At 36.5% G+C, this 27,449-nt stretch overlaps 1 protein-coding gene across 8 annotated transcripts in view; it reads left to right on the top strand.

Annotated features, from left to right (window-relative positions):
• LOC145670271 (uncharacterized) overlaps positions 1 to 27,449 on the top strand; it is a 312,108-nt gene that overhangs the window by 87,097 nt on the left and 197,562 nt on the right. Inside the window, exon 1 of one of the 8 annotated variants that reach the window (XM_081738907.1) lies at positions 9,643 to 9,871. The exons of 5 other annotated variants lie outside the window; for them this stretch is intronic. In XM_081738907.1, the coding sequence (XP_081595033.1) occupies positions 9,714 to 9,871 (158 nt within the window). In that variant the 5' untranslated portion in view covers positions 9,643 to 9,713. Of the gene's footprint in view, positions 1 to 9,642; positions 9,872 to 18,829; positions 18,976 to 27,449 lie in introns of those variants that run through there. 2 more of the 8 variants (XM_081738837.1, XM_081738890.1) reach the window with 2 other exon arrangements.

Below are 27,449 nucleotides of genomic sequence, written 5' to 3'. Positions count from 1 at the left end.
AACTGGTGATTTTACCAAGCAATGGAAATTTACTGTATCATCGCATGCAGTTAAACAAAACTCACGAATAATAAATTCGTTATCAGACATTTTAAAACCTTGAATATCGATAATATATTGATTTACACATGGTGAAATTTCATTTGTATGAAAAATAAAAAACGGAATTATCTGTCCAACAAATTCTGTATTTTGTAAAAGATCACAAGTTTTTTGCATAAAGCATCGAAATGAGATTTCACCATGTTCTTGTTCAAACACTTCAAAGAGTTCACTAAGAGTTTTGTCAAGAGATAAATACTTCACTGCAAATGATCCAGTATTATGAAAATGTCTACATTCATGAGGAAGATGTAACTTGCATTCCACGCATTCCATTGGATTATTGTTGTGTAAGTATACTTTTATAGTTTTTAATACACAGTTCACATTAATGTTTTCACCATTACATAACACACATGAGACACTAGCACTATTCGAATACATTTTTTCAATCTGAAATATTCGCTTTCCGTTTGTCTTTTCTTATGAAGATCTCTAGTAATTCCGGTAAATAGTCTGTATCACTTAATAATTCCACATAGGCGTCATAAAATTTTTCTCTTGTTAATAGTCCGATAATATGCGTGTTTGCGTACAAATAAAACACATCATCTTCAACACTAGGACTTGCTATAATACTCCAAGCACGGATTTCCAATAATTCTGGACGCGTCGTCATACAATCATGATCAAAATCATGATTAGATCCTGTCGTACATCCCTCACATATTAGTGTTTCATTAAAATTCCATTTTTCAATAGCCTTCTTTATACATTCGCGATCCACTTTTTCACTATTACAAGAACAATCTAAAGCCCAAAATCGTGATGTTCTTGATAATACAATTGGAGATGATGGCGGTGTTGGTGAAACTGTTAGCGCTGGTGAATCTAATGCATCAAAATCAAATTCTTCATCTGACGATGATTCGTATATTTCTGTTTTAGCATCAGATATTGCTTCAATATTGCTATTGCAAAGATCCTTCTTCTCATACGACTGCATGATGTATCTTTATATATTTTGTCTCTTATAACCTGTATTTAAAGTATTTTCATAACCGCAAGGTAATCACGTGTTCGGCATTCCCAACATTAAAGTTATTTTTATTAGTTTGTCCCCAATTTGTGATGTTTATCTCCCACGTTTGCAATCTTCCTTTTGTTCACCTACCGCGGCGCCAAAGTTATTTCTATCAGTCTGGCGGTATTCTGTAATGGTTACCAAACGTGTCAATGGCCTTCCTTTGTATTAAAATTCCAGTTTTAGCAAGCACACATCATCACTCCTACCCAACCGGTTTTCCAAAAGCGCGCGAAAAGTTCAGTTCATGTCTTAAGTTCATCAGCAACAGACGTACGGAAACCACGCTCTGTATATGTACCATCATAGTGTATCATACCGTACACAAAGTTTTACCAAGCTCACCGAGTATGCTATGCATACAAACCAACAAATTTAAAAAAAAAAGTCACGCATGAATAAATATTTCCCTCCCATCATACAGTATTCAGCTCCAATGCTAAGGGTCCCGGGTTCAATCCCAATGCGTATCACACATTATAAGTGTTCTTACCTTCTAATAAAATGGTTTCCTCCCACTTTATGAGATTTCATAAAAATCAAACCGTTAAAATGTATATTTCTCGAGTAAATATATTACAAGAGGTTAAATTAATAAAAATCGAACCGTTAAATGTATATTGCACGTGTAATCTTTTATTCTCTCTCTCACATATTGTTCGTGTAATCTTTTATTCTCTCTCACATATTGTTCGTGTAATCTTTTATTCTCTCTCTCTCACATATTGTTCGTGTAATCTTTTATTCTCTCTCTCTCACATATTGTTCAACATGTTATACATGTGAACGAATAAAATATTCTCTCAGAATGACGTATCAACAGATTTAATTCAAATTTCCATTATTTTTAAAAATAGCCAGTATAGAAAGACACGCATACAAACTCAAAAAAGACCTTTCCATGTCATCACAACTAAAAACAAAAATATAACAACTTTCCAATACACGTAACCAGGTCAACAAACCCTAATGACCTAACACTACCGGCTGCCAACACAGCCCAGGAAAGGACATGACTTTCTATATTAAATATAAAACATAACGGTACTAGGGGAAAAAGAGCGGCGGTCCTACTTAGTGCTTCCAAATGAAGAGCTTCGAACGATGCATATCATATGCTACGCTAAAATTAATATGAAGTGCTGTATACGTGAAATTCTCTTTTTTTATGCAAGGATTAATTCAACTCTAAATCGTGAAGTACTGGTCTTGCGTTCGATTCCGGTGAGAGAGCTTTCAAAATGAAAGCATATTTAGGGTTCAGGTTCGATTCTCGGTGAGAAAGCATAGAATATTTTAAGACATTAAGTATTCTCTTCGGCTTCCCAGGAGGAACGGGGCGGGGCAAGACGAATACCAATCAATTGGGATGCTTCGATCACTGAATATCAAAGGATTGGGGTGAGGGTCTAAAATAACTGCCCAATGCTATGCAAAATAGCTATTCAATACAAAACGAAAAGACGAAAACCAATCAATTGGGAAGCTTCGATCCTGATAACTGAAAGGACTCTGATGAAGATCCGGTAGCCGTCCAAGAGTATGAGCATAGCAACAACGGGTTCCCAGGACAAAAATTTTCCCATGTGCTCTTTGCAGGAGAGGCGGGGAGTGGGGGATCCAAATTAGCTATCCAATACAAGACGACTAGAAAACGAAGACGAAAAGCCATGTTTCATCTTGTTTCTGCATCTGGTAAGCGTCCAAGACTATGAGCATAGCAACAGCGGGTTCCCATAACCAAAATTTTCCCACGGGGCTCCTGGTGGTAGCCCTAAGGCCAGATACACAGTCAAGCGGAGCTCCGCGCTCCGTCTTCCGCCCTCCGCGCTACGCGTGTGTGCTTAGTCATCCGTAGCTACGCGCTACGCGATTACATACACAATTCTCCTCAGTCAGTGTTGCGAGTCAACATGACGTAAGACCTAAACGACAATAGTGGCTTATTTATCTCTGTAAGAAGAGAAAACGAAGAACACAGAAAAATAGGTGGTTCCAAAGCCACCCGTTAGTTACTCAAAGAAGTTTGAAGGGAGCTTTTTTGACTATGTAGGTTTGCGAGAAGATTAGAAAAAGTTCTTCAATTATTTTCGCATGTCAGTCCGATCGTTTGATGAATTAATTGGGAGAATTGCGAATCTCACGATTTTTGTATTCTTCGCATATTCTACGCAAGCGGGATCCCATAAACATGGTCTTAATTCAACTTCTGTAATAAGTCTTTCTGGATCAATCTTCATTTGGTTCCGCTACTATGCACTTTGCTCTTTACATTTTAAAGGGAAGTGGCTGCTCCGCGCGCGGAGTTCCGCGTGACTATGTAAGCATCCATTTGCTCAATGGCTCTATCCGCCTCGCGGAGGACGGAGCGCGGATGGGGCCACTCTGAGGCCTCCGCGTGACTATGTATGCACTATGGATGGCTAATTCCGGAATTTTTACTTTCCGGAATCCGGAAAATAAAATCGGAAAATTCCGGAATTCGAAAAAATTCCGTATTTCGGAAAAATTCCGGAATTCAGAAAAAATCCGGAATTCGGAAATATTTCGGAATTTGAAAAAGATCCGGATTTCGGAAAAATTCCGGAATTCGGAAAAATTCCGGATTTCGGAAAAAATCCGGAATTGGGAAAAATTCCGGAGTTTCGGAAAAATTATTTTTTTCTTTTTGTAATCCTAAGAATTTTGTTCAAATGCAAACGAACAAATTTCCTTTTTGTAATCCTAAGAATGTATGATGCAAGTTAAGCTGAAACACATCCTAAAGTATACACTAGTCAATCTTTCCATGGTTAATGAGATGTAGTCCAAAAGTACGATGTACTCCTAATATTTAATTTTTGTTTTACTGTGATATTGTCCAGAGGTAAGACATATATCACACTGATATAAACAACTTGACATAATGAAGATGTTATCATACGTAGTTTTCCAGAAAATCGTGAGAAACGAATTTTTATGAAGTTGAAATATGCGTTGCTTGTTGCCAGTGTGATGCAATTAAGTTTTATGCTGGAATAGTCTTATTATTATTATTATTATTATTATTATTATTATTATTATTATTATTATTATTATTATTATTATTATTATTAATCGTTTATGTACTGTAAAAGAAAAATATGAACCGTTGAGTATTAGATTTTATGTTGTTTTTTGATATCTTCTAACGGTAATAAAAAATTGCTTGTAAATACGCAATGATTATCAAGGACAATGGCATATTAATGTAAGGACTATTCTGCAGACTAGCAATAAACAATAACAGATAAACAATAGTTGCAAAAAAAAGTAACTAACTTGGACACGTCAGGGGACATCCACATTGCGCATTATGTTCGCGAGAATATAGGGACGCATTGAGACTCTAGCAAAGAGCGTGGTGTTATTATTACTCAAAGGGCCGTACGATGGAGGCATTAACGTTAATGTTAATGGCACTAATGAGCACTTACTTGCTCTAACGGTTAACCTCATTTTTGAGATGATTCTTAGAAGTGGGCATGTTGGCATGCAGTTAGAAGACTTATATCTATTATTTAAAAAGCACACGTTATCTGTGGAGTACTAACGATTTGCGTCACTATCGAACACTAACGTAGCGCTAGCGACGTTTAAAGTCGAAATTGAGGTCTGACATAAGTGGCTTGTCAACTTCACGGACATTATATTTTCCTTGAATGCGAGAATTTTGCGCCCAGGAAATTTGCGCCCTACCACAAAAATAGGGAAAAATGCGCTCGCAGTATATTTGCACTGGGATGTTTGCGCCCTACCCCAAAAAGAGGGAAAAATGCGCCGGCTATATATTTGCACTGGGATGTTAGCGCCCTACAATTCAACTTATTTTCGTATTGTGTAAAGTAACTTTCACTCACACTTGAACTAGGCTTGCCTCTCATCGTCTCAGTGAGTTACTCCTTCCGTTATAATATTCCGAACAAATGAAAAAAATACAATTTTAGTTCACTAAAGGGCAATCCATACAAGTACAATTTTTCATTATACTACAAAATTTACAATAAAAGTATAAATGACTGATATATAATTATTTATTAATATAATCAAAGAATATAATTTAATCTACAAAAGGCTGTTTGGCTCTACCCAGATATCTCTGTTCACAATCCTTGCGAGTTGTTTGGCTTTTCAGGACACAAAATATAGAAAAGAAAATGTAAAGTGAATGTAAAATCAGGTCAGTAATATTATCAAGAGAACTATGTACAGTGTGTTTACTTGCTGGAATTACACTTCAAACACAAAATTGCGTTCACTCATTCTTTCAGAAAAAATGTTCCGGGGGGCACACTTAGTATTCCGGAGGGGGTCACTGGTGGTACTATTCTATTTATTATTATATTATAGACGTATTATTTTGGTCTCCTCCGAGGGGACACTCTGAGAGCTCTGGGGAGGCCAGTGTTCCCCCAAAATCATCTCTGGAAGAAGCAGTGATTGCGTTGATCCGTTGTGTTCTTTTGGCTTATATTGAAGTTTATTCTCCCCTTATATAGCCACAATGAAAATAAATCACAAATGGCATGGCTGTAGGGGGAAGATTGTTTATGCTGTAATGTCAGCCCCTCCGAGCAAATGCGTAACCTCGAATAGGTTCTTTTCTTTCGCAGGGCTCAAACTTCCCGGTGGGGGTACATCGCAGGCGCAATTTTCCCTGTTCTTGAGGTAGGGCGCAAATTTCCCAGGCGCAAAATTCTCGACACCCTTCGAATGACCTCGGAAGACTATATCTTTTTCAATACATTTTTATATTTTTTTACTCGAGATTTTTTCATAGCTTCTTATTAAAATACTTACTAACATATCCTGATTTTATTGTCCTAACCAATCAATATGGGTATGTTGTCAGTCACATATTTAGATTGATAGAGCCCCTGGTGTGTAACCACAGTATTTCATATCATCCCCTCCATTAGAAATCTTGGCTAAACGAACCAATATATGTTGCCAATAAAATAGTTTAGAATGATTGAGCCCCTGGTAAATAACCACAGTATTTCGTGACAGACCCCCCCTTCCTATTACCATATTCTAGCTACGTGCCTGACTCAGCTAATTCTCTACATTCTTTACCAAGCACACATTTTCTAAAGCGGAAAATGCTCTCTAAATACCTAAGCTCATTATTTTCAGCAGATCCACAAACTGGGTAACATTCTATCTACATGAATGTTATATATGTCGATTACTGGAAACCGCTTCTCGCTGTCTATTACCATATTTACTATATAATGATTAACGTTAAAACCGGAAATGGTTGATTTGTACCGCTTCCGGTTTGAATATTACATTCATCAGGGAACTCGATTCTTAACTATTGACTCTGTACATCATGGCCAAAATTGATGGTAATCCATCAGATAGACCTAGTTCTTGAGACTGTTTGTTTCACTGACGGACAGAATGAATATATGGCTATAGAGTTTTGATAAACTAAATTCGTTAATGAGTGATGATGAACAAATATAAGAAAGGGAACCAAGAGTACCACCGGGAAAACTTTCGAACACAAAATTAGCCATCGAAAACCCACATGTCCTGGGTTAGAATACCATAGATGAAAACTCTACCACTGAGTCATCAACCACCCGCTTATTAGTTTTATTAATTATTATATTAATATAAATTAATGAATGCCTGCTTATGTTAATTATTGAACAATTACATTGTATACTTCGTAAAGTCAAAAATTATACATTTGTATTTACTGTACATAGGTATGTTGACAATAAGCGAATGTTATTAGAATATTTGTTGAGATTTCTTTTCCTTCACTGCCTTTCGTCTGGTTAAAAAGTAGTTTGCAGTGCTTTGGAGCAGTTGCAGGTGGGAACGCGACAATGTTTGAGACATACCGGCGACTTTTTTGTGTGTGAAAATAAGATCTTTCTCATAAAGCAGTAAATAACTGCAGTAGCAATTGTCTACGTAAGTGATAAAGACATATCCAACTACAAGAAACTAATACAGTATATATATTCATTATTGTGTTTCTCTTTTAACAGCTACTAGCTAGGGATGGCCAATTCCAGAATTTTTACTTTCCGGAATCCGGAAAGTAAAATCGGTTCCGATTTTTTTTCTAAATTCCGGATTTTTTCCAAATGTCGGAATTTATCTGAATTCCGGAATTTTTCCGAATTCCGGAAAACAAAATTTCCGGAATCCGGATTCCGGAAAATTTTGGCCATCCCTAGTATGCACCCATAAGAAACAATAGAACAATCTTGCCACGCGGGACTCCGCGCGACTGTGTAACGGACCTAAAAGACTATGAGCATAACAACTAAAGGCATGTTGAAACTTCCCTTCGAATTCTAGGAAAACAAGATAATTTTTTGCTGACTCGACCTTCTATCCAGCCTCTATTCTACTACTTCCATAAGGATTCTGTACGACACTAGAATCCATCATATTTCAAGTATCCATAATTAAAGAAATATCTGATTTAAAGCAGCAAGTAAATTATATAGTGAAAATCATACTGATAAAAAGCGACCGAAGTTCAGTTGGTAAGCGTTGGCTTTGCATTCGGGAAGTCGTGGGTTCCATTCCCGAGTCCAGACATTTCCAGGGCAATTCCTCATTCATACATCAAAAACTCAGATTTAATTGAAATGTACTGCTAGCTTTTGGCGCACACCCGTTATAAAATTCTGAATCCGGTCATATATATATATATATATATATATATATATATATATATATATATATATATATATATATATATATATATATATATATATATATATATATATATGTGTGTGTGTGTGTGTGTGTATACAGGCGCGGATTCAAAGGGGGCTACAGCCCCCCCGTTGAAGGTAAGATATACACCGGATAAAATGGGCATCAATCTTGCTTTACATAGGATAAAACGGCAAAGTGGTTTAGCCCCTCCCTTGATCATATCCTGGATCTGCCACTATATATATATCTATATCTATCTATCTATCTATCTATCTATATATATATATATATATATATATATATATATATATATATATATATATATATATATATATATATATATATATATATATATATATATATATATATATTATAATGTGTGTGTGTGTGTGTATGGAGAGAGAGAGGGCTCTCAACCTGGGTCCTTTATGTCCGATTCCGCCACTGGATCTAGATAGTGTAGAAATGGTCATATTTTTCATACAATGCAAGAAAAAGTAAAAGAGTAGTTCTGCTTCACATTTCCCTTACACATACGGTTTCATTACATATGCAATACTCGCATATCAGACATACACTGTATTTCTGTTTCAAAGAAACATAGACAACAAAGAACGAAAGTGATTATAAAAAAGTAAGACTCAGGAATTTTGTCCACATGCTATTTCAGTTGATCATATTTCCCTTAAAAAAATTCATGTATCTTTCAACTATTTCTGAAAAGAGGGTTTGACCTCGCTTCCAAAGGGTAATTTTGTCCAGTAACGTAGCGTGAAGTTTTGAAATAGGTAGGCTGGAATTAGATTCGTAGCCAGAGGGTGGCTAGGAGGGGCGCAATCCCCTCAAACTTGCAATTTTTGTTGTATATATGTATATATGAGTGTAAACTGAATTCAAGTTACCCACCCAAAAAAACTATCCCGCCCTTATTTAAACGATCACGTCTTAGTGTTCTGACTACGCTGTAATACTTGATAGAAAAATGCTAATTTATACAATATATTTTTCATACAATGCAAGAAAAAGTAAAAGAGTGGTTCTGCTTCATATTTCCCTTACACATACGGTTTCATTACATATGCAATACTCGCATATCAGACATACACTGTATTTCTGTTTCAAAGAAACAAATAAAAATGAATAGCTGTAGGACGATCTTAAGAGTAACTTCCCCAAATCATAAACAAACTTAACGGGATGATCTACCTTTTCACGGCACAAAAAATTTTATATTGGACCTTATGGGGAGAATATGACTACCGAATTTTCTCACTTCCTAAGGAACTAGGTATCTCTAATGGGAAAGAAAAATTTTGCAGCATTCTACAGAAGTTTATTAACGGGTTGAAATACTTAAATTGTATATTTGTCTACTAGTTTAGCAGAAATAAATTATTAATAAATAAATAAATTAGTTTCTTTTTATACAAATTATAATATGTCTAACTTTGGAACCAATTATGGTAGAAAGATCAACTTTTTTTTTGTTTTATTCCTTGAGAAGAAACGACTCTAATAGTTTTAATCACAACCATATCTGATACGCCAATTGAAAAATAGTATTTTAATATAAGTTTTAAAGTCCACCTGTCAAGAAGTTTGACGAGGGTAAGGCATCCGCGCCCACCCTTTTCTTCTGTTTTCGTCCCGAGAGATATGAAGGGAAGAGTCTTCACAAATCGCTTTCCGGCGCGCGAACCGGCGTTTGGATATACCTGCGTAAGGAATTTGAATGTCAAGTTCTGACCAGCAGAAATTCCCGCGAAGTGATAATCTTATACATCCCAGCTACTCATTCCAGTTAGTGAGCAAGTACAGGTCAGATCTGTGTGGGAAGCGAAACCGAACTGTGACAATTTGCGTAGTATAACACATTATGGAAAACGGACCAACAATGAAACGAAAGAAGAAGGGTCATTTTCCATCAAAAACACCAAAACGTAATAAACAATCGAAGGCGAATAAGAAATTGTGGATGCTTAGAAAGGCTATTCCAGTACCAGGATCGGAGAATACAGTCAGTGATGAAGGAAGGTCAGTAAGCTATTTTTATATTTACACTCGAACCTCGATAACCCGGACCCCGCTATCTCGGAAGTCCGGATAACCCGGATCGATTTTTGTAGAACAAAAATTTAAAATTAAGCCGTAAAAACTGATTACTGTCGGCGCAGTCGTGTAGGCGGGCGGGAGGGGTTGGCGGACGTGGTAAATATCATCTTTTTGTGAGTGTAAAAGTATTGTGTGTTGTAATACAAAGAAGACTTAGATGTTTTTTGGTAAGTACGTTCACTTCTTGTATGTTTTCCCCCATTTTCCGGTTAACCCGAATATTCGTTAACTCGGATCGGCTCCGGTCCCAATTGGTCCGGGTTATCGAAGTTCTACTGTACTAGATATTAATAAAAGTAAGATTATAGATGCCTAAGCCATGGGAAAAAACTTTTCAGACTGGCGGGGGCGCAAACATAAAACTTTGCCCATTCACTTTCGTGGCAGTACTGGACAACAAACTGGATATTGCCAGAAACTTCTTTAGTAATTTGCACTATTAGTGACTAATTTTGCATACAACAACTAATTTGTTACTCAAAAAGTTCGATTGATTGATTGATTGATTTTGAGTTTTACGTCCCGTTCAGCAGCGAGGCTATATGAGACGTGGACCTACTGATTAACGTGGAATCCGAACCACATGAGCTCCCGCCGGGATCAAAAAGTTCGAGTTAATGCACTTAGTCTACTTCATTTTGGAGCCAGAGCGGTATCTCAAGAACAGCAACAGGATAATATTCGAAAAAGATGTCTCAAAAGTATCAAAGTTCTGAACAATTTTTACAGCTGTAGTGGAGAAATGAAATTATTTAGGACATTATTATTTTGTTTATTTCTAACGACAATTAAAAAGTTTATGTACATTGTGCAAAATTATTTTGACTTGCAAAAGAATCTTTTGTAATGAAATTTAACGAGTTAGTTCTTGTGTGATCTGATGAGACTTCAATTGAGACTCCCCCAACTCGCCCCCCTGTATCACTTTGTTGGACATTTCAAAGAAAATATTTCTCATTACTGCTTATTTTTATGCCATCTGAAATTAGCACTGCTATAGGATAATTAAGTGGTGCCCCCTCATGTCCATGACGCACCCCCCCTCAATTGTCTATCCGTTGGTGTTCTTCCATGAAAAAAATATTTTCGATTAATTTTTACACTCCTCCAACATATTTATATAGGTTTTTACTCCCCCTCAAATATTTCAATGACGCAGTTTGCGTCATAGCCCCCTTTGTCGGCACCAATGGGATAATTAGAGATTGGCTTACAGTGCTTAGTCTTAGCGAAATAAGCACGAGAAACCAGAAATATCACAAAAAACAGGGCTTTTGCTCCGCTGTTCCCCCGTGAAAATGCACGGTTTACACACAATACAGATTGGATGTAACAGGGCTATTTAGAGAACGTCTTATAGAGCATTTGTTGTGCAGTGTTGTCTGCGGACAAGGAGGCAAAACCGTGTTTTTCATTTAAAAATGAAGTATTTTAAATTTCCCTCGCCCCCTCAGGAGACGCTTCTTCAATGAGACCCTATGCTGCCTCTTTCTCCCATTCTCTATGATCTAGGCCAATTAGGACTGACAGGCATTTGAATAAGTCCATTACTTGGTTGCCTAGTAATTAGCCATCATATTGGCTGCCATATTGGATTTAGACAAATGTTCTCTCATGTTACCATGTAAGATATGTCTTGTGATGAAAGCTACCAGAAAAAGTAGGTTTCGTTTAGTCCTGAGGAAGTACGCTACATCCTAGAGTAATGCGTGCATATACGCATTTGTAACTTTGTACAGTTAATCGTTAGACAACAGTGTTGCCAGGTTGTAAGGTTTCTAAGTGGCAATAAACAATGCCATATTTAAATTCATCGGCCTCAGAAACCTATACTTTGACACCAAAATTATCTTTCTAAGTGCCTTGGTTCACGATCTCTCTCCCTCCCCCTCTTTCTCTCTCTCTCTCTCTCTTTATATATATATATATATATATATATATATATATATATATATATATATATATATATATATATATATATATATATATATAGAGAGAGAGAGAGAGAGAGAGAGAGAGAGAGAGAGGCGGCCATATTGGAAAATGACGGCTACCAGGAAAACACCTCAAATTTGAAATATATTTCCAAGACACTATTTAAAAAAATTAAGGGCATTTTTTTTTACGGACACCTATATATGGGGGCCAGGAGTTTACATTGTCGGAATCCTGTGGGGGCACCCCTCTGCCCCCTTCCCTTCGCTACTACTGTATGCTATAATATTTGTCCGGAATGGGAAAAAATTCCCAAAATAACAGCGTTTTCTGATATATACTGTTCTTCTCACGCACTCTAGAATGCATCTTGATGAACTTCCAGAGGTAACGAGGAAAAGAGGGTACTTCACACTACATCGGCCTGTCTCTTAGTATGGAACCACCGCCTCCTCGATTCACTAACCTGCCTGTTCATTCTTTTCAAAAACCATTGTCTCCCGCGTGAACGCTTGTTTTCTAATTTCGACGCTAGAGTGCAGCACGTACTGCCCATTTTTTGTGAGTAAATCTATGGTTTGCATAGGAATGACCACACTTTTCCAATAGTTTAGAAAAGAAAATGGTCTTATATTGTTGGGTATCATTCTGCAAAGCAAGAAAAGGCAAGTTGGAATACAATGGAGTGTTATTTCATGAAATACCGACCGATAATGAACTATGTAAGAAAATTAATAGGGGTATACATGAGGGATACTAGATTTTCCGTTTTTTCCTCAAGCCTTTGGCAGTTGCATATACGAAACTCTCTAAGTCAATAAACTAACTGTATACTCCACATTTGATGAGTTCAAAAATGGGGTACATTGACGAGGAGTTATAAAATGAAAAAGATCTCCAGTGTTAGACTTCCAAACTATATTATGTATAAGTGTTGGCAGTCTTCTAGAACGGCTATGTCCTTCGGTTGACAGGTATCAGAGCAAAAACGGCAAGAGCTATCGACATGCAGTTTTCGGGGATCGATTCAGTGTCCCAGGAATATCTTCCATCTCCTTGGACTACCTTCTACTTAGGCCGGAAGTGGTTGAAATCGACCACTTCCGGTTTCAACAGTAAAGCTTATAACTCAAAACGGTGATAGATAGCCACAAACTGTTTTCGGAAATTGATTCATGGTCTCAGGGAAATAACCCATCTGCACCCCTATATCTTAGTAAAACTGGAAGCAGGGGCGGATCCAGGACCGACTTCTGGGGGGACGGTGGGTTGTCATACTGCTACTTTTAAGGGCTCCAAACTTTGAAATGGGTTATATATATATATATATATATATATATATATATATATATATATATATATATATATATATATATATATATATATATATATATATATATATAATAAAATAAGAAAGATTGCTCTTATTTATATTTTATATTTTATATTTTATATCGCCCCGATCGCCCCCCTGGAATCGCCCCTGACTGGAAGTTGAAGAAATTCAGTACCACGTCCAGTTTCAATGTTGATTTTCATATAGCAAAACCGGTAAGAGATTTTGCGAAAGGTTTCTCAGTAATCGATTCAGTCCCAAGAATGTACTCCATGTCTTCAATATAGTGTTCAATTTGCATAGCTTGGAAGTCTACTGTAGTTTTACTGTCTGAAACGATACTCACTTGTATATTTTGGATATTGTTGCTCTCGAGACAAGATTTAAGCTACTTCATCTCAAGAAGCTATTGCTATATTGTGAGACAGCTTTTCATCTCGTTTCTCATAGACAGTTGCTGTTTCGTATCGTGGGCAACACTAAATTTAATACTAAAACAATGTACAATTTAGCTTAGAGTAAAAACAATCTATATAACATGTTGTGGTGTGGTTTGCGATAGCAAAAAGTCTGGAAAGTGTATTAGAAAAGGTACAATTCTTTGTGTTTCACATTTGTATTAGTAATGACTAGTGTTGGGTTTTAAACTTCCTTATTATATATAGGGTGGCCCAAAAGTAGGTATACAGTAACTTACTGATCAACCCATTGCTTTTTATATCATTTCTTATTGCTATCCATAAGGTAGACTTAGTTTCTTTATTATTTATTCTTAATGTCTTTGTACTTATATCTTAAGCTCGGAACAGCCGAAACAAGTGAACCTATAAGCTAGAATGATATACCTGATCGATGCAGGGGTGTAGGCGTATACCTACTTTTGAGCCACCCTGTATAATTACAATTATAGTTAATGGCGCCGATTTCTCAGTAAATTTGGGAGGGGGGCATTCAGATGCAGAAGACATATATGAGGATTTTAAGACAAATTGCATTCAAATTATACCAAATATCGCATATTCATAAGTACAATGCGGGGGGCCGGGCCCCCGCCCCCAGGATCGGCACCCTTGCTTATAGCATCAGAGTTCCTTCACACGAGAGCATAAAATTATATATATTCTATTTAGGCCAATATATGATTATGCGTATTCTTTCATTTTTGTGCCTCAGCCGTAACATCAACAAATGTGTTTCTATTTGATTTTTTTTTTTTTTTTTTTTTTTTTTTGTAGTTCTTCAATGACTACCGCATATTATATCCTTTACGCAAACCATTTAGATTTCTTTACATTCTTTCTATTAACATGTATTGTATAAGTACAAATGTCAAACTGCAACGCTACAAGATTGACTGTCAAACGGTAGGATGCCATGGTAGGACCTGTCATCTAGTGGCGAATTCGTGATGAAAGGTACACGCATTTTTTGGCTGATTGAGCAGGCAGGTAGAGGGAGCGGACGGATGTAGAAGGCAGTGTATGGAACCATCGAGGGAGACAAACTCTATAAAGCTAACAGTATTTGGCAGCTGACAGGCAATCACAGGAACTGGTCGAGAACCTGTTTCATTCAGAGATCCACCCCCTTCCCCCTCCATTTCACCAACCCTCGCCCTTTCCAAGGCCAAGCTTAGAGTGGGGCGTGACTTACCCTCGTCAAACTTTGACAGGGTGATTTGAACACTTATATGAAAATACTATTTTTTAATTGGCGTATGAGGTATGGTTGTGATTAAAACTATTAGAGTCGTTTCTTCTCAAGGAATAAAAAAAAAAGTTGATCTTTCTACCATAATTGGTTCTAAAGTTAGACATATTATAATTTGTATAAAAAGAAACTAATTTATTTATTTTTTAATAATTTATTTCTGCTAAACTAGTAGACAAATATACAATTTAAGTATTTCAACCCGTTAATAAACTTCTGTAGAATGCTGCAAAATTTTTCTTTCCCATTAGAGATAGGGCCTACCTAGTTCTTTAGGAAATGAGAAAATTCGGTAGCCATATTCTCCCCATAAGGTCCAATATAAATTTTTTTGTGCCGAGAAAAGGTAGATCATCCCGTTAACTTTATAAAATAATTTGGTCACCGCATTTATTTGTCGTCAGGAGACGCTAGAGCAACCTCTTTTCTACTACAACGCATCAGTATGGCAGTACAAAGAGAGAACGTTGCATCAGTTTTGGGAACGCTACCCTCTGGTAAGGAACTGGAGGAGATCTTTTGTCTGTAATCTCGGCGAAAGTTTGAAAATGCTGTTGCAAAGCTTATCACAATAACGTATATCAGTAAATTGCGTTTGTTCGTTAGAAATCATGTTTAAATTTCTTTGTTGTTATTGTTATAAAATTTGTTTACAAATTATATTTATTGAGGACTAAAAACACAGCGATTAGGACAGTTTTTACAATATACTTTGGTTTTATTATGAGTGGCACTTTGTTTTGTATCAGTCGCTGATGGCTCTGAATCACTATGGCATTGTCAGCATTGACACAGTTTTCTCCCTTAGACAGTTTTAGTCTGACTTTGGGTACTCACTCATCAATAAAATTTTAACTAAAGAGTTCCAGCTTACTGAAAAGTTACTAACTCTGCTCTTAGGGACTCTTCACTAACTTCCGGACTAAACTTCTGCACAAAATAACAATATTTTCCAGCGCTGGTTTTTGGAAGGTTTTTTTTTTGTTTGTTTGTTTTACAAGATGGATTTTTTAAAGATCTAAGCCCATATCGGCCCATAACGTACTGTGTTCTTTGAAGCGGCTTTTTATGCTATTGTGCTGCCAAAATGTCTTGAGCCGTGGCAAAAATGCGAACTAAAGCTCAAACCCTCACATACCCACGCGTTGAGCCAATAAGGGTTCAGTTGTTGCTAAGGGAAAGAAAGCGAGTGGAATTCCTTCGACCGATAGCAGCGCTTGCAACGAAAGACTAGAGATCAAGTCAATGTGGCATTAGTATAGTTGTTACTGTTTCTAGGATAACATTGTACACCTCAGTTTCGTACGTTTTAACCGGATTATTAACGACCTCATCTTCACCTTCGCCCAGGAGCAGCTTCTTGCGTTTTCGTGAACAAACCTCCGGCAAATCAGTCAAAACCAAAGTTCCCATAGCGTCGAATGCATTATTTGCCCATTCAGCAAACACAGTAGCAGCATTTACGATGGATTCCAAATTCATCAAGTTTGGAAATTACGGTATGTGGCATTCTGTAAGCCTCTAACATGTCAACGCCACTTCACTGTAGCACTTCGACAGATGTGTTGTTTCTTGGAAGGTGCGAAGAAATACTCGAGCAATACGTTTTCTTTTGTACTTTAAAAATCCTTTTGCGAGCTAATTCTGCTTTATGTCTATAGCTTGAGGTCTACTATTATGGGCAGATGCTATTTCCTTCAATGTGCAGATTAACTGGACATACAATGCATTTCTGTGATCAGGCGCGTAGCCAGGATTTCGTAAAGGGAGGGTCCGTGATATGAAATACTATCGTCATCACACCAGGGCTCGATCATTCTAAACTATTTTACTCGAACATATATTGGTTCATTGAGCCACTATTTCGTAATGGGGGGTGACATGAAATATTGAGGCTCAGGAGCTCGATCAATCTAAACTACTTTACTGGCAACATATATTGGTTTGTTAGGACAATAAAATGAGGACGTGTTAGTAATATTTTAATGACAACTATTAAGAAATCTCGAGTAAAAGAGTAAAAAAAAAAAAAAAAAAAAAAAAGTATTGAAAATGATTCTACAATATTTACGTTCCTTTCTGTGTTGAATCAAATGTTAACAGAATTTTCTTTCCACATACCTTCTTTGTTTTTATTATTCCGTCAACTATTATCTGCTCCAAATGACAGGTTAAAGGAGCAGTAGAAAAACTGTTTCTGAAGTAACATGTTTTATACTGCAGAGAAGTGATGAGAGAAAAATTATGATAAAAAAAAATGTCCACACTATTACAGAACGGCACTATGCTTTCGAACACTTGAAACTTCCCTCACTAGTAGCAGAAATTTTGAGAATTCCGTAACTTGTCTAGAAATTTCAAATTTCCAGACTTTTCCAGAATATTCCGCTCATTCGCCATCATGTATTGCAAGTAATACAAAACTCACCATAAGAAATAGTAACCAAGTGCTTGCTGTAGCTTCTTATTTTTAACGCTGATTCTGCTTTTTATTGTTTCTTTTTGTTTCATTCTACCTTAATTTTTTCATTTCTCGTTTCGAAGAGGGGGTCCGGACCCTTCCCTGGCTACGTGCCTGCTGTGATCCGAGAAACAGCCAAATAGCTTTCGCAGTGCTGCTACATCTTTTGCCCATGATCTTGCTCCCCCAATTATGTTCAGTCGCCTTGGATCACAATTGCTTCTCCAAGCACCCATTCGCAAATACGACTCCCTAATAAACACGGTACACTCGTTTAAAACACCGAACAAACTACATCAATACGAGCTTTTAGCAACATCACAAATGACAGTGCCAGGCGTTCCTGAACTACTGCGAAAATGGTTATTTATTGTCCCATAAATGTTTTATTTATTCAATTGATTTTTAAAGTGATGATGATGATGAGTGTTTAGCCGAAGGAATGGTTTTTGACCTTGCGGTCCCTAGGCAAAGTGAGCACCGACAGTGGCTTGCGATTGCCTTCTGTCGGATGAGTCCAATGGCGGGATTCTAAAGTATCGAATAATATTTTTATCTACCATAATTGTTATTCTCTAATTTTCAATAATTTTTTCCCTCTTACCTACGTTCTTCCTTTTTCCCTCTCTATCCGTTTTTTTAATCGTTACATGAATTTCTTAGGGAGAGAAACATATCCTACTTACCTCCTGTGGGCTACGCCCTTAATCTCATGCAATACAAAGCGCAAGTCTTAAGAAGTGTTATGCATTTAAAAAATAAATAAATAAATAAAAATAAAAATAAAATGTATCTGTAAGTTTCAGATGTGACGCTATCTAGGTTTGAAACTGAAGTACCGGTATATTTTTCTCAGTTACTTTTTTGTTTCGTACATCCTGAAACATTCATGAAACACTTCAAGATTGCTGAATACTAGAATACATTTCAAGGGCCTTTGTCATTAAGAAAGAAATGTAGTGGTCAATGGTGAATTATTAATTCTGTCGGAAGTTGTCATACCGAATGGACCATGGAAATTAAGTACAGTATAACTTCACCACTTATAGGGCCTCATTAATTTATTATTGGTGGGGGGCCTACCGGGATTCTTCCGGTGTTCCGGTGGGCCTATCCGCCCCTGTACTCCGCTCTCTCTTCTAGCAGGTTGCAGCAAGTAACTTGGCTTTGAAGTTTGAGCCTAGTCCACAGCACAGCTGTGAACAAGTGGGAAAATAGCGAAAGTTCCTTGAAACTCGAGACAAAAGGATTTCGAAAGACAGCCTCTTTATGCCATGCAGCCAATCACCGACATTCCCTCCAGTTCATTGCGGTCTGGCTAGTTTTCCTTCATTTTTTTACTCATTCTTCACTTAGAAAAGAAAAACCTGTATGTAGCAACTAGATTTTCGTGTAGTTGAGAGTTTAGTTGATTTTTAATTGATAGTTTATCCATTTTATTTGATGTTTGAAGATGAATTCTGGGGAAGAAAAAATAAAAAGAAAACGGAAGGCAGCATACTCGAGTTTTCCATTGAAGAAGTCCCGCTCAAGTAGAAATCTTCAGAGGTACTGGAAAGAGAGAAGAGAGTTGGAAGCAATACGGTAAGTAGTATCAGAGTTGCCAACCTCAGACAACAAAATTATCGATTTTCGCATTTAAAATTATCGTATATTCGTTATACACGTGATAATTGTTGAAACAAGTACAACACTACTAATAATATATAATAAACTTATTCAATAATCTTCAGTTTCGAACTCCAAATTCATGTCATTGTCCTCACCACTTTCTTTTATCCTTATTAACACTACTGTGAACAACAATATAAACGTAATTGAACTTAAAGAATGAATGCAGGGTTGTCACTTGCCAATTCTCAAATCGTTATTGTATATGGCCTATGTTTAGCAGAAGGGGTCCAGCTATTTTCTCTAAAAAATGTTACAATTTTGGAAATTTCTGTTCCAATTCGGTTGGTTTAGGGTAGTTTAGGTTAGGTTAGAGTAGTTTAGTTTGTTATATTAGTGTAGGAGTCCCGCATAATTTTCCAAAAAATGATAATATTTCGCTTATTTCTACCAATATTAGATTAGTTTAGGTTAGTTCAGGTTAGCTTAGATTAGTTTATGTTAGGTTAGATTTGGTTACGTTATGTTATGTCTAAGTACTTGCATCATTCATTTCTCCTGTAAATTTTGTGTTTTTTTACGTGTTTCTGGACCCCTTGTACTAAACATACTCCTTGATTTATTTTAGCGGGTGTGACTGTTTAAAACATCAGTGCAGTGTGCGAATTACACAATTTATATTTGGGAGGGGGGATAAAATTATGCTAACAGCACGTAAAGTTTGAAGATGCAATAATTCAAAATGAGACAATAATGCCTTACTCCCCCCCACCCACACATATATGACATATGTAATAAAGAAGAGATTTATTAATTGATTGATTGATTGATTTTGAGTTTTAACGTCCCGTTCAGCAGCGAGGCTATATGAGACGTGGACCTACTGATTAACGTGGTATCCGAACCACATGAGCTCCCGCCGGGAAGATTTATTAATTATATAAATCTACCGACAATAATAATGTACATATTGTCTGACAAGCACACACCACACCTAACCTTTCTGAAAGTGTTTATATGTTGTACTCACTTTTAAACCCGTAGCTCTCTAATAGCGTAGGTTTATTTGCAGCGGCGGCCCGTGGGGGAAGGCTGCAGGACTGCAGCCCCCCCAAACGTAATTCCATATTTCCGATTCGAGACTTAATAATCAATCTTTATATTTATGCCCTTTTTATGCCCGCGCGTTTTGTTGTTCAATTTTTCACTTTCTTGAAGCAAACTTGTTGTTTCACTTCACCCCCTGGGACTGTTAGTACAATCTCGCCTGGCCTTTCTTACGATGCTGTAATTCTACTTCCTCCCCTTTTCAGCAGTCCTTCCGGATGCTTGACAGTGTGCGCAAGCGCGCTCTTCTTGTTTTGTGTTCGTCTGCATGATCAGCGGAGTACGTATATTCAGGCTTGCCAACTCTAAGGAAATATCCCCTGGTCAGTGGCGGCGATTGGACGTTAAAAGTGGGAGGGTAAAACATGATCTGAATATTAGTTTCTCTGGTTGTTTCTAACACTTTGACGAAAGGTTGTATAACCAATACGATAGGATCTTTTTCGGTTAAAATACCGTATGTCGTATTTCATATTCTATTAAGTAAATTGACAAGAGCAACATAAGTGGGTACTAGTCCTTCGTACTCTTAAACAACGAAGATGTAAGAAAGATTTGATTCCTTGCTTGTGAACATCTTAAAATTCTGTCTGCAAAATTGTATGATCAGATTATTTAATAATAAATTTGCAAAACAAATAAATAGAAAGGATAATATTAATCAGTAATAAGGCTTGTTTTACAAAAGTTATATTGGGACTGGGGATTAATGAACAACTCATATTTATAACTCTTAGAAAATGAAAGACTAAATACTACAAAAATATGCTACGACTTTAAAGCAATATTTGCTTTTGCAGCTTCCCGAAGCATGTTCGTTCCCATTAGGTGCAGTTTTCACTTTTTTGGAACACATCAAAACACAACAATACTTAGAATCACTCCACACTCCAGTTATAATCCCAAAACATAGAGCTATGTTGAGTTCACTAAATTTAATTGTATACTAGCTGAACCTGTGCTCTCTACACAGCGCATCATTCGCATATGAGCATAAATCTCCTTCTCATTCCTCACAACATATGTACATGTCCCTTTACAGACACAAGTGAAAGACGTCTTGATTTTTTTTTAAAAAAATGGCAAGGGGTATCATAAAGGGGAGATGTTTTCGATTATTTTTTCTCAATATCTCGCACCGTTTGCAAGATTTGAGCCTACTTCCGGTTGGAGTTTCTAATTCACGTATGACCAGTGTTTTCTTTCTTGCATGCAATATGTAATAAGCAAATACATTACATATACAATTAATTATAATGTCAGTTATATATGGTGTTCATTGGGCAAAACACTCAAAAAATAAAGATTTATCTTAAGACTCGAGAAATGGTTATCCTTTCTTTTTCACTATTATTTGGCCATAGATCAAACGCCTGAGACATATACAACCCCAATATACAACATCGTGGTGTTGAAATGTATAACACATAGGGTATGATGCTTTAGTTTTTTTTTTTTTTTTTTTTTTAATTTCAACGCTTCCAGCGTACCATAAAAGAATGTAATAAAGAAATAATGGCCATGTTTTTTTTTTTTTAATATTCAATCAAAACTGGACAATCTACGCAAAATTTCCAATCTATCAGTGAAAACATCATCTTTCTAGAGATCTCATAGTCGAAAGGATTGACCACAAACATATAAACACAGTTTAAAAGAACTCGGAAGATGGAAGCACAATTCACATGCATTGATTTTACAGAAGGCTTATTAAAATACAAAGGCTTTGAACAATAATTTTATATCATAAACTTTATGAAAAAGATATAGTTAACTAATTTAGACTATTTAAAGTACAAATACTTAAAATGTTTGTCTCTGTTAAACGTGAAATCACACAAAACCGCAAATGAAAGATTTGAAAGCCAAAGTTATAGGTTGGAGCTCAGGCGCTTTTAATTGCTATTGTAGCATTTTAATAGATAGATACACTCGTATACACTGGCGTCTCTAGCATGTAAAATTTGGGGGGACATCAAATAAAGTGATTTAAATGGCACTACCTAGCCCAACCTGTTTATTAACTTCGATTCCATTTGTTACCTTTCTGCTTACCTTCACGGACTCCTTAAAGTATACCAAGAACTCGATTACAATCGTTTCACAGCCTGAATATTATATTCCAAATAAATGTAATTATTATTATTTATATGATAATCTGTCGTTAGTAAATAAATTAAATTAGAATAAAGTATTGAATATTTTGTACTTCAAAATATTGGGGGGACGCGTCCCCCTCGTCCTCCCCCCCGCCAGAGACACCCGTGCTCGTGTGACATCCCTAAACACACCACTTCAATGTATATTACACTGCAAAAAATGAAAAAGGTAGATGTTGTTTCTCATTACTCTTTTTCAATCAACATTCTTTATTACTTGATAGAAGAAAAGATATTTTAGGAGCTGTCAATTTTTGTGCAATTAAAGAATAACTTGTGAAATACTTTTTTTTTTTTTTAATGTTCTCTCAATTAGTTTCAAAGCGGCTGACTTACATATCAACCCCTTGTAAGAAGAAGTGAAAGTATGCTGGAATTGTGCTCCCAATAGGTTAATTTTTGGGTTATTTTCCGCCACAATTAAAACGCAGATCCTGTAGCTTTTTTAACTCCACAGGAAGACAACCAATATGTACTCACGGAACGGCAAATATTATATGGTACCATTTTTTCCATGAAACAGTAATACATACAAAAACTTCACATTTCCAAATGAAACTATATACATTAACGGGTTACTTTAAAAAAGTGGGGGGGGGGGCAACTGCCCCTCTTTGCCCACCCTAATCGCCGCCCATGCCCCTGGCCATTCCTATTTAGTTTCTGATTTTAGCTTCGAGTGGCATAATCCCCCTTTTTTTTTGATTAGCAACGCTGAGTATACTTTGTTTGGGGTTGGTTGGTTTGTCTGCTGGCGGGGTGTTTCTAGTAGGCAACTGATTTATTCTGTGCAATATTCGATTATATTTAATTCTTTCAAAAATACGATTATATTTAATTCTTTCAGTATTTGCGTGCTGTTACTTGTGGTTTTTATCTTCTGTATCAGTGTTTCCAAAAGACAAGTGAAAAATTTATGAAATATCACAGTATACAATTAGATTTTTTTGCAGTTCTTTTAGAGTGGTCTGTTTTGTTCTTATGAGTGATCTTATTGGCGCACCTGTAGTGAGTAGGGCTATAAATGGAGTCGAGGCCAAAGTGAGACAGGTGTATCCCAATGATTATTTTGTGCACTGTTTTGCTCATCAATTAAATTTTGTAATGGAAAGAGCCACTAAAACCAGAATATTCTTTTCTAATCTTTCTGCTATTCCGGTTTTTCTCTCGTTCTCATAACAGAACAGCAGTTTTAGATTCCTGTTTTGCAAAGCGGATACCCAGTGGTGGACCAACCAGATGAAATTTTAAATCTAGGACTGTTAATGTGGTGCATGAAAAGCAGGAAGAACTAAAAGAATGCTTCCAAATTTTGTCAGAATCCGAGATCTGAAGCACTACAACAATAAATGAAGCGTCTGCCTTGTACTGGGAGAGATATACCCTAATGCTTACTGAACTGAATAATTTTATTTTTGCCTATTTTTTTTTTAACTTAGTTATGTAACATCTAGATATTCTACATAACCAACTACATAGTTATCATATAGATGCAGGAAAAGTTCAGTTATATTTATCTGTCTTCACTACTGAAATTTAGTGATGAGCAAATGCAAGACCAAGACCAAGACCCGGGTGGTCTTGGTCTTGGTCTTGGTCTTGCACTGGAACCCTCGGTCTTGGTCTTGGTCTTGGTCTTGCACACCTAGTCTTGGTCTTGGTCTTGTTCTTGCACACCCAGTCTTGGTCTTGCTTGCAAGAGTCTTGCAAGTTTTGCTTTTAAGAAATCTATGATTTTCATAAGTAAATTTTACTCTGGATATAAGGGATAATAAATCCTACATTGCATCAATAGTGAGGGAAATACAATGTATGTTTCTAAATGTAATATATTTTACCTTCGTGTAAGTGTGATGATACTGTACAACATAGGCGATGACCTTTACTTTTTTTTTCAATGGGTGATCACGCTTCACTACTTATAAGATAAATCACAACATTTCGTAATATTTTTATTTGTTTTAACAGATCCAATACTCCACTGGTTCCCAAACTGGGGAGGCTACCCCTGACAGTGAGACGCATGAAAGAAAACCAAGACGGCACAGATTACTGAAATACCATAAATTGCAAAATTATTTTTACAATCTAAAGGCGTCAGATTTTTTTCTTTCTAACCACGATTAGCTCATCTTTGTATTGAACAAACTCCCAATTAAATATTGAAATTTAGTTTTACTGATTCTAATATGTACTGTATGGGGCAGAAACAAGGACATTACGCAAAAACGATGAAACAGTTAGACTTTCTAAATGTGGGCATGGAGAAAAAAGGAGAGAATCAGCTGGGGTGAACGGAAAACGAATGCGAAGGTTTTAGAAATAGTAGCAGTAGGAGAGAAAAGAAGAATTTTAGATGTAATAATGAGGAGGACATTGGCTGAGGAGGAACTGTATTATGAGGGACGTACTAGAGGAAGGGGGCGAAGGAGATTGTAGTTGAAGAAAGATATTAAGACAGAAAATTGCTACGTTAAGACGAAGAGACTAGCTGAGGACCACAGTCATCGAAGCTTCTCAGCTGCAGCAAGTGACTTGCCAATAATGGCAGAATAGCTATTATTATGACGATGATGATATGTTTTGCAATATTGACCAAAATAGAGAGAAAAAATTAAAATAATAATAATTAAACCTCTTAATATTTTAGAATATGAAATGAAATTAAATTTGTGAGTTTTACGTCCCACGCTTATGCCGGCTAGGCTAAAGGAGATGATGATAATGAAAATGAATGAAAATGGTGGAAAGAAGAAAGTGAGAGGAAACGGGAGAACCCCAAGGAAACCCACGCACACGGTGTTTGTCCACCACAAAGTTCACTTGGCGGGGGCTGGGATCGAACGCGGGACCCCAAACACCAGAGCTGAACGCTCTACCATTGAGCCACCGCGGCCCCAATATTTTAAAATAATTTGAGTGAAAACTGAAAACGACTCAACTGGCTATGTCTTTTGTGTAAACTCAATTTATATCAATACTTTTGACCTACATTAGAAATACATAATAACGGCATCAAACTTTAAGCTATTTGAAATAAGTACGAAATCACTCTCAGTTGTGGATATAGATTATTTATTGTTGTATAATGTTATATCGTTGAATTCTAGATATGCCGTATACCTAAGGGGGCTATAAGTTATATTATAAACAATTATTTAACGTATAAGCATCCACCTATGAAATCAAACTTGCGGTCATATGCGCTAAGTTTTTGTCAATGTGATGAAAATGTTATTTCAATATTAATTTTATAAGTACACATTAAAAATTTCCAACGGATGCTTGAACCTCAGAGCCAATGCCATACCCATGTAGTCGACATCTATGGTGTACGGAATTGCCGATGTTCAATACTACATTTCTTTAGTTTTGGAAGAAGAACACCATTAATATGTTTTGAAATGAAATGAAATATTACTTTAACGTCCCACGATTATTACACTGAGGCTAAGGGAAACAGTGATGATGAGATATGGTGGAATGAAGAAAGTACGAGGAAACGGGAAAACACACGCACAGGGTGTTTGTTCACCAAAGAAGCTCACATAGCGCAAGCTGCGATCGAACCAGGGCCCTATGTACCAGAGGTGCACGCTCTGCCACTGAGCTACCGTGTCCATAACATGCTCTAGTTTATTTTTGCTTATCCACTTCTTATGGACACAACTATTCTTCGTATGATTTCCCAAAATCCAATCATGGGCCGTCGTGAATGATCAAATGATGACCAAAGTAAATCAGACACTGAAGTTATTATAGCTTGTAACAATTCATAGAATTATGCTATCGGTCGTCTCGTGAACAACCGATTCAAAAACGACATACTGTAACTATATGTTACAGGAGCAGATCGACTCACATGGATTGCATAAACTACTGGGAATACATTCACTCCGGCGGTATTTTTACTGGAGCCAAGAAGTTCACGTGAAAGATGTAATGATTTTTCCCCTTCCTTTTTACATTCTATAAAAAATCAAGTAGTACCATACTTGTGCAAGACTCTTGCGCAAGAGTCTTGGTCTTGCAGGTATGGTCTTGGTCTTGGTCTTGGTCTTGCAGGTATGGTCTTGGTCTTGGTCTTGCATCGGGATTCCTGGTCTTGGTCTTGGTCTTGCATGCAAGACTCTTGCAAAAACTGCAAGACCAAGAGTCTTGCGCTCATCACTACTGAAATTAATAGAAACGGGGAATCAATAGGACTAGTTGATATCGAAACGTAAAATCAAAACCAAAAGAGAATTGTTTCAAATACAGAGTCAAGAGCAAACGCAGCCAAAGAAGTATGACGTTATTTTAAAGCACATAAACATGCGCTTCCATTTCACAGACCACTTATGTATCTTCACTTGTGCAGAAATCTAATTTTGATCAATTTAGTGCTTCCTTTCTCGAAAAAATCTTCAATAAATATACAGTGCTCTTTCCTTTTTTTAAAAAAAAATAAAATAAAGATGAACATACTGAACTTAGTGTAGTTAATGCAAGAGAAGAGATTAGAAAACTTGGTGGTGCTGTGAATTTCCTCCAGAATATTATAAAAGTCTTGCTTTCACTTTTTCTGAAGTACTCAAACTTTTGAAAATATTCATAATACTGCCCCTAAATACGAGTGAACCTGAATGATGCTCTACCCTTAAAAGAGTGAAAACTTTTCTAAGAAATACAATGGGAGAAGAATGGTTAGCGGCATTTGCCATCCATGATATCAATAGAAAAGGAAATGGTTGAAAAAATCCCTAACTTCAATGATAAGAGTTATCGAAAAGTTCACTACAAGGATGGACCATCGTATGGAATTAATTTCTAAATAAGATATTATGCAGCCCTCCTAAGTATAAGTAGCACGAGCCGCCACTGTTTATTTACTTAATATTTCGGCCCGAGCGATAGCCATGAGCACAAACATACAGTGTTAATGTTTCCGCTGATATTGAAATCTTCCACTTTGCGTTATTACACAAGCTTTTCAAAAGAAAACCTATTTCAGTATTACGAAATCCATTATAATGAAATTATCAGTTAAACTAGACTTACATTTAAAAAAAAAATCTACGTATTAGCTTATCATTCGAGAAACGGATTGTTGCTGGTCCCGATTACTGGCATCAAGGATAAATTGAAGACCAAATATTTAAAAACTCTCAATTCAAATTTCGAGCTTGGGCTTCTACTACT

Source organism: Thermobia domestica, chromosome 2, assembly GCF_964235325.1.
Source record: "Thermobia domestica chromosome 2, izTheDome1.hap1.1, whole genome shotgun sequence".
NCBI lineage: Eukaryota > Metazoa > Arthropoda > Insecta > Zygentoma > Lepismatidae > Thermobia > Thermobia domestica.
This window is presented reverse-complemented; position numbering and strand designations above follow the sequence as displayed.